The sequence below is a fragment of the Curcuma longa genome, chromosome 10 (genome assembly GCF_044706935.1).
Source record: "Curcuma longa cultivar G26 ecotype Majalengka, Jawa Barat chromosome 10, ITB_CL_G26_1.1, whole genome shotgun sequence".
In the NCBI taxonomy this organism is placed as follows: Eukaryota; Viridiplantae; Streptophyta; class Magnoliopsida; order Zingiberales; family Zingiberaceae; genus Curcuma; species Curcuma longa.
Window position 1 is genome coordinate 3,571,880 of NC_133870.1, and position 11,107 is coordinate 3,582,986.

Consider the following 11,107-nt stretch of genomic DNA (forward strand, 5'->3'; position numbering starts at 1 on the left):
CAAAAAGAAGGAAATTGCGGTGTTTCCTGATTTAATAGAGCCCTCGTGTTAATCAATGGACGGGCAGCGACGGGGAGAAGAGGAAGAGGCTAATTTTTGGATTCATTTGGTTGGGCACGAACCCAAAATCGGTGCGCGCGACCTCGTCGATCGCCGTCGATCGATCCATCCATCCATCCGCCTCCCGGCGTAGTACGAATCTGAACGCGAGGAGGAAGAGGCAAATTTTGGAAACTCCTCTCCGGCCGCGGATTCCTTTCTCGGTTTCCGGATCGCTCCTCTCTGTCTTTTTCTTTCTGCCTCTCTCAGTTGGGGTGTAGTGTAACCGTAAAGCATTCAGAAATTCCGAGTTTTTGATGAGACTACTGCTGTCCTTCGTTTTGGATGGACCTGCGGCCTCGAAGGTGGCCGGAAAGAGTCAGTTTTGAGGAGGCAATGTGAAGGGAAGAGGAGCCGAAGCCGTCCTCCATGGATCCGCCTTTTTCTGGTAGATTTATCGCTTTTTTCTTCCACTTTTTTTTTTCTTTCCGATTCTTTTCCTGTCTTTTATTTTGGCAATTGATGTGTCGGGAGCACCTGATCTGTTCGTTGCCGTGGATTTAGAACGGATCGCATTCGTGGTTTCTGCACAAGTAAAGGTTTCAGCGGTTTCCTCGTTTTAGTGTGGGTTTTTCTAATTATTGGTTTGATAAAGTTGGGAAAGTCGAAGGGATTAGTGGTTTTCTTCGAGTTCGGCATAAAAAATATTGGACTTTGATGGGATTTTAAGCGGTTTTCTCAGTGCGTGGAGATCGTTGCTTCGTTGCCTTTTGTGGGGCTTCTCCAGATATCTCTGTTTGGGTAGCTGCAAATCATCTCCAAAATATCCATCTTTCAGAAATATAAAAATATGAAAACAGAAGTCCCGTTCTTGGGCTGTTTTCATCTTCCTTTCATCTTGTAGTAATTGTAATTTCTTGATTTCTATGTACTCTTGCGATTAGCGGAGCGTTGTGTCCTCTAGCCCTGCCCCAAGCCAAATAATGGATTGCCGTACGGAAATTTCAATTATCGTGAGATAAAAACATTTATTAGCAGAAATGTATAATGTGGTTTAGTTCATGATTTTTTCTCTCCTGATTTCTAGTTTCTTTATCATCTTAAATTTCTTCTCTTTAGGTGATCATACGACAGACAACATTTCTGATTTATCTAACCAAAATATGCCTAAACTTGTTTAGCATCTTCACCCTGCAGGTTTTGTGCTTGACCCATCCAAATGCAGCAAGTTGAGCATTGAGGAGAAGAGAGAGCTTGTTCGTGAATTGTCAAAATGGCCAGAGAGTGCTCCTGAGAAGCTACAGACATGGACCCGCCATGACATTTCAGAAATCCTGTGTGCAGAGTTAGGAAAGGAGAGAAAGTATACTAGCTTAACTAAACAGAAGATGATAGACTACCTTCTTCGAGTAGTTTCTGAAAGGAAATCTGGAGAAAATGCAAACAGAAGGGATCCAATACAGGTGCCATCTACACCAAATCCTCAAACCACAGCTAAGAGACAAAGGAAGAGTGAAAATCCATCACGGTTACCAATTTTCACAAATTACCCCCAGATACATGATGTAGAAGAAGCTCTAGACAATCTAAGATGTCAGAATACTGCTTGCAGAGCTACTCTTAGCATGGAAGATTCATTCTGCAAGCGTTGCTCATGTTGTATATGTCACAAGTATGATGACAACAAGGACCCTAGCCTTTGGCTGTTTTGTGGCTCTGAGACTCCTGCTCAGGGTGAATTTTGTGGCATGACTTGTCATCTTGAGTGTGCCCTTAAGCATGAAAGAGCTGGTATGATGAATAGTGAGAAGTGCAAAAAGTTGGATGGGAGTTATTACTGTGTTCACTGCGGAAAATCTAATGACTTGCTTGGGTAATTCTTAATCAAACTGTTTAATAGTTTCTTTAATTGTTCATCTTTGCCAATACCTATTTAATTTATATGTAAACATTCTGAGTTATCTGAGTTATATCAGTGCTTAAACAAAATTTGACAGTATTATTAGCTGGTATTACTGTTAGGGCTCACAATTATATAATTTTCTTATAAGTTTGTTTGACATGAAGTTTCTATTCGCTTGGAGGTTGATTGATCTGATGTATTTGTTGCACTGTCTTTTCTTTTAGTATTAATCCAAATGTTTTGACAAATAACTAGTACTCATTTGCACAAAACCAAAAAAAAAGAGAAATTAGTACTCAAGAAGCAGTATCCTTTAATGGTCCTCCAACTTGTATAGTTAATGATCCTCCAAACTGTCATTTTTTTTATAGTTATTCATTCATGAACTTGCAGATGGTAAATCCATCCAAGTATCTTGTGTGTAAATCCATATTCAGTATGTTCTCTGTTGTTGTGTTGAAGGTTTTTAATTCTAGATCACACAGTTTTCTCTATGTGCATATGATAAATGATGAATCTGACCTACTGATAATCCTTCAACATGGATACACATGTTAACTTCCATATTCTACATGCATATTTTTATCCTCCTTATCAAGTTAAAAAAAAATGTAACCAATATTACACCCTTTGATGCAATCCAGTTGCTCGTTTCTCTATCTGAGGTTGCCGAATAAGTTAAAAGTATATACCTTTTTATTTCCCTATCTGAGGTTGTTGAATAAGTTAAAAGTGTATACCTTTGTCAAACTTTTCTTCTAAAGAGGCTAACTGCCATTTATCTACTGGGCCTATTGGGTTATGATTTATGAAACATCTGTTCAGTATTTATCTAGAGGATTTTGGTAAATATATCATGCCTTGCTTATGATGACTCTCCATCAAAGGATAGACTAGTTTTTTAGAATAACATAAACAATGTGGAACTAGTAGATGCAGTTTAGTGATATGTTAGGATGCTGGTTGGAACTATTAGATATAGTTAAGTTAGGTAAACTGCATCATCAATATATATTTGCCCCAACTATTTTGAAGTTGGCTACATCAATCTTAAAAGGCTACATCAACTTTGAAGTTAGGTTATCCTCCATTGAGCTCTCTATAAAAGGCTATATCACTAATAATATTTAAATTATATCAGTTTTTACTACATTGACTAATACATTTTTTGGTCTCCCTCTATCTCTTAAACCTTTCACACTTAGATTTGATTGACTCTTCTGCCACTCACTTTGACATTCTAATCTTTCCAAATATTTGTCACATGTCTTAGAGGACTGAAAAAAATATTAAAGAGAAAGTCGGGATTACACCTGTTGAAGAAAAACTCTGAGAGATACATTTAAGATGGTACAGACATATACTTAGACGTCTAATAAATATTCTAGGTGATGTGAAACTATGATAAATATGCAAATCAATTGAGAAAGAGAAAGACTAAAAAAGGCTAGGTTAGCAGTAATAAAATAATATAAATTTTATTTAAATATAAATGATAGTATAGTAGGGCATAGAGTCCAATAACATAGAAGAATTCATATAGCCGATTCCACTTAGTGGGATAAGACTTGGTTGTTGGTTGGTCTCAGAGGACTGAAAATGTAACGAGGAAACATGTTCTGGTTTTACCTAGTTCAAAAGGATATTCAGGGAGGTCGAAATGTGAAGAAAGAGATTTTTTGTATATCTAATTCCAAGTGATATTAAAAGAGGTCAAAATGCTATGAGGAAAGAGGTTTTTTGTTTATCTAATTCAAAGGGATATAGCAGGAGGTCAAATTGTAATTAGGAAAGAGATTTTTGTTTTTCTAATTCCAAGTGATATTAAGAGAGGTCAACATGTCATGAGGAAGAGTTTTTTTTTTGTTTATCTAATTCAAAGGGACAGAGGTCAAATTGTAATGAGGAAAGAAATTTTTAGTTTATCTAATTCAAAGGGAGCCATTAGGATTTGGATTCCAGACTATAGGCACCTAGTTGTAATCTATCAAAATAAAGGGCAGACCTCCAACAATTTAAAATGGTTAGTCAAGATAAGTGACCAATATAGTTGGCATTTTGCAACAACTGTAAGAAAATGATAAAGATATTGATTCATAAAAGTAAAATTTATATATGAATTTATTTCATCGGCTGAGTTTATTTGGAGAAGGTACTAGATTCTAATGACAGGAGTGAGGAGTAGATGAAATATTTAGTAAATGACTATAATGTAGGCACCCAGATGGTAACTTGAGATCTGACTTTTGTGTTTCACAAACTTGAAAAAAATGGAAAGAATTGGGTGGTAGAGATAACATGGAAGGATGAAAGTTGGGCACGCATGGGTTAATACCAAGAAACTTCACTGTGAATGATACATATCTAACATAATAATTTTTCCTATTTATCGTTGATTTTTTGTGCAGCCATTTCAATTTGTTAAAAGGTTGTTCTCTATTTGCTTTTATTTAAAATCTAACAATCTTGATTTGCTAGGTAATGGATTGGTTATTTTAGATTTTTGAAAAATGAAATTAGTCAATTACATCTGTTATGTCTTCAAGGACTATAATTTGGCTTCATATTAATGAGAGCTCTTCTATCTTTTTTGTTGAAAATGGTTAATTTTATACATGCTGATAAAGGTATTGTCTTAAAAAACCATATTTATGATGAAACGAATATGTAAGTAGGCACAAGATGAGCTCAGAGTGCCATAGGAATTGAAGAGTGCAAGCTGTTGAGGTTGATGGAAAAGTTTCATGGTGAATGTATGCTGTCTTCTCAAGTTTGACATTTGAAGCATGCACATTCTAGACAGAAATTCTTAGAGTGACCCATATCTGAATCTGCAAAATGATCGGTGGGAGAAGTCTTCTTATGCTTTGAGATGACTGTCAAATTGGCATTAACCTATAATAATCTTAAATGAAGCCAATTTACCTTATCACCTTGCATGAAACAGATAATCATTGATACAATTTATGTTAATGTACTCAACTTTGGGAAAACTATGATATTAACCAATTAGTGAAAAGTCAGTGAGATCGACCATGACCTGGTAAGCTTGCTATTATCATCTTCTTGCTAAGACGAATAAGCAAATTTTAAGTGGCTGCTGTTATAAACTTAAGTTGCTTATTCAAGAAAAATACACAGTAAGGGACAAAGGGGATCCAAAGTAGAAGTGACTTCTATTGAATTTAAATGGCAAACAATTTTTATTTTTGTTACTTGGTAGAGTGTAAGTGACAGTTTAGAAATTGGAGTAATGGACTGCAAATGCTTTTTGATAGTAGATCTAAGAATAAAAACAGCTCTAACTTGCTCTGATCTGTCATGGAAGAAGCAATAAGATTATAGTTGTTGGATTGAAGACCTTTGACTAGGCTACCTAGCCGATTTAGATACAAGTGTCCTACCTAAATGAACCTTTCAAGATTGCAAGGGTAGTATACTGTGAATATTCTCGAGGTCAGCCTCTAAGTGTGCATAAGCTGTGCTCCGGATTTATCCCATAGGCAAACCATGGGGAAGGTTGTATACCTCTAGGATTAGTCGGTCAAAGCTTGGATACCTGGATTATATAAAAAAAAGGTAGTATACTGCACCACAGAAAGATGTGTGGTTGCAGTGCCACTTCCTAGATTATACAACAACATCCATATTGGGATTTGTGGGCAAAACCCTGAGTCTGAAACATTCCACCTGGTTCCATGTGCCAGGGTCAGTGAATTTTGTGAACTTCCTATCTAGTTTCTTAAATGTTCTGGATCTCCCTCAGACTTAGCCTCTTTTGTGTAGCTAATTTTATAAAATGAACGAATTTTTCTGTGCTTCTCTGCCAAGACAATTATCTACTTGAGTTCCACATCAGTAAAGTGAGTAAATAGTTGTTTTTGTATATTTTGGGTTTATCATTGAAAGAATCATACAGGGACTCAATTTACCATGGACTAAGATTTTTGTGTTGAGTTAATCTTTATCGTAATGATTCAAATAAAGAGTTTCGTATACCATGTTCATTGGAGGTAAACTAAGTTTTTAGGAATTGACTATATGTATGTAATGCTTACAAAATGATAAAAAGCATGTTTTATCTCAATAGTTTTTTTGTCCTCTCTTCTTTTTGTTCTCTTCTAAGAGCATCTTTCTTCTCTTCCTCGAAAGTACTCGAGCTCCCTGCTCTCTTCTTTTCTAAAGACTACCTGAGATTATGCTCTCATCTTCAATTTTGGATTTGATTCTGTTGATCTGTAAAACAAACCATTTCGTGTATATAGTTCATTCGGAATATATTGAAATCTTTTAGTGTGGTAGGGGATGTAGAAATCTTCCTAGATTGCATAACATGTGTTTATCTTGTTTGAACTAATTTTCTTTCTGTTTGTTCGATCTAGTGTAAAAATCTGTTTTGTGTGTTTTTCATTCCTGAAAGCGGGTAGGAGGGTTGTCAACTCTGCTTAATTGTTGACCAATAGAAGTATTTTGATCTCTAATAAGTAACAATAATTTATCTTGAAACACTTGAATTGTTAAGCTTTTTCCTATAATACAAACAAATTGCATGACTACTTGGTGCAATTGTGGGCCTAAGGACATTTGATCATGAAATTCATGACATATATCGATTAAATGTTCGTGCACTATTTTGAATTCTTGTATGCCTACCAAGGTTTGAAATACCAAATCGTGCCATCTGGATATTTACCATTCCAGCGCGAGATTGGCATTGGTATTGCGATCGCAAGGCTGTCGCAGCCTCGTGGCCGCTTCGCGAGGTCGCGGAGGATGCGCGACCACACACGCTTCCCGAGGTTGCGGTAGTCCCTATATTTTTTGGGTTAAATTATTTATTTTTTAAATATGTATTTTATTATTATAAATAAATAGTTAATTATGTATAATAGTTATAACTATTATTAATAATAGTTATAAAATATTAAAAATTATTTAAATAATTTTAAAATTTTAATATATATTGAAAATTGAATGTAAATTTAAAATAATCTTTTTTTTCAAAATATAATTCTTAAACATTTTAAATAAAGTTTAAAATATTAAAAATTTACAAATACATTCAAAAAATAATTTAAGACCTTCAAATAATTTTATAATTATCTTTGAGCCTCTCAAAGGATTTTATAATTTTAGATTTAGTTTTGAATTTTGAGAATCACTTGTTTTTTTAAATAATCTTTATAAAAACTTAATAGGCATTATCTTATAAGAAAATATTAAAATATAAACTCAACATTTCAAAATATAACATCATTAGTGAGCATATTTAATAATCAAATATTAATAAAATTAATATACCCTTATATTTAAAATTTAAAAAAAGTACCGAAACTCTATCAGTATAGTACGATATGACATCGAAACTGCATCGTTTTGGTTTAGGACCAAAACTCTGACACAGATCGAAATTTTAAATCATGATGCCTACCCTTTTAAATTAGTGTGGACAACTTAAACATTTAGCATCCAATTTTTCTATTGAAACCTCTCTTGATGTCCATTGGTTTGACTGACACTATTGTTTTGCAGTCACAGTTTTGACACTATTATGGACTGAGAGGAACAACTTCATATATGAAGATGTCTTGGGTTCACACTGAAACATATCACAATAGTGTGCTTATACTAGCTGTATAATCTTACTTTTTGCAATTGTGCAGATGCTGGAAGAAGCAGCTAGTGATTGCAAAATATGCACGTCGTGTTGATGTACTGTGTTATAGGATTTCTCTTAGTCATAAACTTCTCAGCTCAACAGAAAAGTATCAGAATTTGCATGAGATAGTTGACCAAGCACGGAAGAAATTGGAGTCTGAGATTGGGCCTATTGATGATTTAGCAAATATGGCACGTGGAATTGTCAACCGACTTTCAGTTGGTGCTGAAGTACAAAAACTATGTGCCAGTGCAGTAAACTTACTTGATTCCATGCGCTTCAATACCCAATCAGCTCATTCACAAGTCCATGGTAAGCTTCAAGTTTCTTGAGCACTATGCTGCTATTTGGTTTTCCCACTAATTGTTTCCTTGACTGCTTATTGTGTGCAGAAATGGTTTCGGTATCCCCTAGCATCATACGATTTGAACAAATATCACCCACATCCCTTACTGTGGTTTTTGATATAGAAAATGACTCAACTCTAACTCAAGAACTAGTTGGTTTTAATTTGTGGCTAAGACTAGCTGACACCCTAGAATACCCTGAGGAACCATCATTTTCTCTGTGTAATCCAAAGAGGAGATTGTTGATAACAGAACTAGCTCCAAATACAGAATATATGTTTAAGGTAGTAGCTTTTAGCATTACGAATGACCTGGGCACATGGGAAGCTGGAGTAAAAACTGAAGGCAATTCCCTGGACAACTCTGTCGACTTAGCACTAGAGACGGCTATTTCAAAACCAAATTGCCAGAGCCCAAAAGCAACAAGTAGTGGCTTGTCAAATCCGTCTGAGGGAGATGAATCTAATACTAATAGTACAACATGTGCTGACTTGAATAAGTTGCCAGAAATGGATTATGATGATTTTGAGAAGCCTGAGATTGTTGAGACAGAAAGATCATCGGACCATGATGTAAATGATAACCAACAGATGACTGAATGCAAAGGCATTATTTCTGCAGCTGAAGCCATTGAACCAGAGACAGCACCTGGGCACTCCGAGTCTGCCATAGATGAGGAACCAAACTCGACTATTCGCACAGACTCCACTAACTCTATGGAGAATAACCAGGCATCTGACGTCCCAAAATCAGAGAATGAATCCAACAATCCTGTTGCCAATGCCATCATGATCGTACCATTTGGAAAATTGGATTCCACTCTCCCTGCTACACTCTGCAGAGTGGAAACTGGACCAGATGGCTCTGGGAGGTGCAGTAAAGGGAAATCTAAGGTGGATATATTTGAGAATGGTTCAACGAAGCCGGACAAAGAGCCAGGGAGTTCATCAAAGAAAAGAAAAGTGGATGCTGTAAATCTTAAAGATAGCTGCTCACTGGAAGGGACCTATGAGTACTGCGTCAAGGTGATTAGATGGCTGGAATGTGAAGGGCATATCGAAACAAACTTCCGAGTAAAATTCTTGACATGGTTCAGCTTGCGGGCAACCCCCCAGGAGAGAAAAGTTGTTAGTGTATACGTCGATACTCTGATTGAAGATCTTCCAAGCCTTGCAGGTCAATTGGTGGACACCTTTTCGGAGGCAATCTACAGCAAGAGACCGCCGCCAATGCCAAATGGTTTCTGCATGAAGCTTTGGCATTGAGTAATAGAGTCCATTCTTCCTGATTCTGAGATAGTGATTTAGATGCAAATTGTTGCATTAATTCTTCAGCATATACTGATTCATGGATCTGCCAGTTGAGGCCAATCCGCACTGTTGCTCATTGAAAATTACACTTTTTTATGTCTTTACTAGTTACCATTGACAGACTTTTGTTCTTTTTCGTTGTTATGATATTATGTGATACTGATCTTTATTTCAAGAAGCTCAAGAATCAATATTTATCTGTCGAAACAAGGTTGTCCATGTATGTGTGTTTAGTTAGTAAAACAGACAAATTGCCAAGCAATGGATCCACCTGAAAATAGTAATTGGATGTATCTTTTGAAACGATTTTCTTGCATGTTTGGATGCATGTAATTTGCACAGTTATCAGCCAGCTTTCAAATCTCGTCTTATCATTTAAATCAACTGCATGATATAATTATGGGCAAAAGTGAAAAGAGCATTTGTATTTTCTTTTAAATAATAAGAGAGTGTTTCATTTTTATTTTTCATTAAAAGGAATTTTATCTCACTGTCTATCTTATTATTTAATCATGTATAATTATTCAACTGGATTACTATTCAGTATTATTATCTTCTATTTAAATTTTTTATCGTAATTATTATAATACATCCGATCGTTTTAAAAATTAAGCGGAAGATAATAATACGGAAGGGGTAATTCAAAAATTATACACGACTGAATAGTAGAATAAGACATCCTAGGATGATTTAGAAAAACCTAAAGGATTATTACACACTTTGAGAAGCCAATTGTAGTAAGTTCATGTGGCATCTCCATAGAGCGCCAGACTCCTCCATTCAGGAAGAAGAGAAAAAATAACAACTTTGAAATCTTAGATTTTTTTTTAGTGTCATATGGCATATTTAGAGAAGTTGTTCAGTAAATTTTAAATTTTACCATTAGTTGTAGGTCTTAAATAGGCTATTAAATCTGCCCTAAGAGTGTGATGCGTAATAAAATACTTAAAGATTTTTTTTTATATAAAAAGGATCAAGTTTAAATTGCAAATATAATAATATCCTAAAAGTCAATTTTTGAATATGCGTATATTGTGCTCAGATTTATCCGATAAACGAATCAAAGAAAGATCATTTAACTTCAAAATTAATCATACTAACAATAAATCCATGAGAATACAAAAGTAGTCCTACATTTGAATTACTAACAATAAATCCACGAGAACACAAAAGTAGTCCTAGAGGCCTATAATATCTAAATGTGATATTTGTTGTGCAAGTAATTTGAATCAAAATATTTAATGGGTCTTCACTTCTTAAATTGATAATGTGTAAATATAAATAAGCTTCTAAAGCCTTAAATTGTAAATTTGATATTGATTTGTAATTCTAATAGTATATTGGCTATTGAGTAATTTTGAATAAAAGTTGATCAAATAAATATAATTAAAAATAACAAGAGTTCATAATTTAGGGTGTTGTTGAAATTTACAATCATATATAGCAGTTGTTAAGTAATTTGTATCAACATACTTGATGACTTTACATTATTTAAATGGTAACTATATAAGTATAAATAAATACTTTGATGTGCCAATTGTTAGGGAAAATAATTTTTGCCTTGTAATTAGACTAGTGATCATGGAGCTCGACAAGGATCTCATTGCTCGAGAGTTTGGCTTGGATCGAGTTGGTGCACTGGAGCTCCAGGAGGAGGTTGATGGAATCAAGAGTTAGAGGTTTGGATTGAGTGATGGTGTTGGAAATTGTTGTCTCAAAGTTGGCTTAGATCGAGTTAGTGCACTAGAGCTTGAAAAAAAGCTTGATGAACTTAGGAGATGAGGATGAGGCTTAGATTGAGATGTTGCTTTGGATTGGGTTGTCATCAGACTCATGGAGCTTAATGGAC

General features: G+C 35.0%; 1 protein-coding gene across 1 annotated transcript; it reads left to right on the plus strand.

The window, feature by feature from the left end:
• The first annotated feature begins 72 nt into the window (after nucleotides 1–72).
• Nucleotides 73–9,391, plus strand: LOC141836372 (VIN3-like protein 2). The gene is made up of 4 exons (XM_074723844.1): nucleotides 73–487; nucleotides 1,237–1,912; nucleotides 7,606–7,913; nucleotides 7,994–9,391. The coding sequence occupies exons 1-4, from the start codon at nucleotides 469–471 to the stop codon at nucleotides 9,211–9,213; spliced, it is 2,223 nt and encodes a 740-aa protein (XP_074579945.1). The 5' UTR covers nucleotides 73–468; the 3' UTR covers nucleotides 9,214–9,391.
• Nucleotides 9,392–11,107: the final 1,716 nt, after the last annotated feature.

Coding starts and splice junctions, on each gene's coding strand:
- LOC141836372 (XM_074723844.1), top strand. Junction 1,913..7,605: donor AAATCTAATGACTTGCTTGG/GTAATTCTTAAT, acceptor GCAATTGTGCAG/ATGCTGGAAGAAGCAGCTAG. Junction 7,914..7,993: donor AGCTCATTCACAAGTCCATG/GTAAGCTTCAAG, acceptor TATTGTGTGCAG/AAATGGTTTCGGTATCCCCT.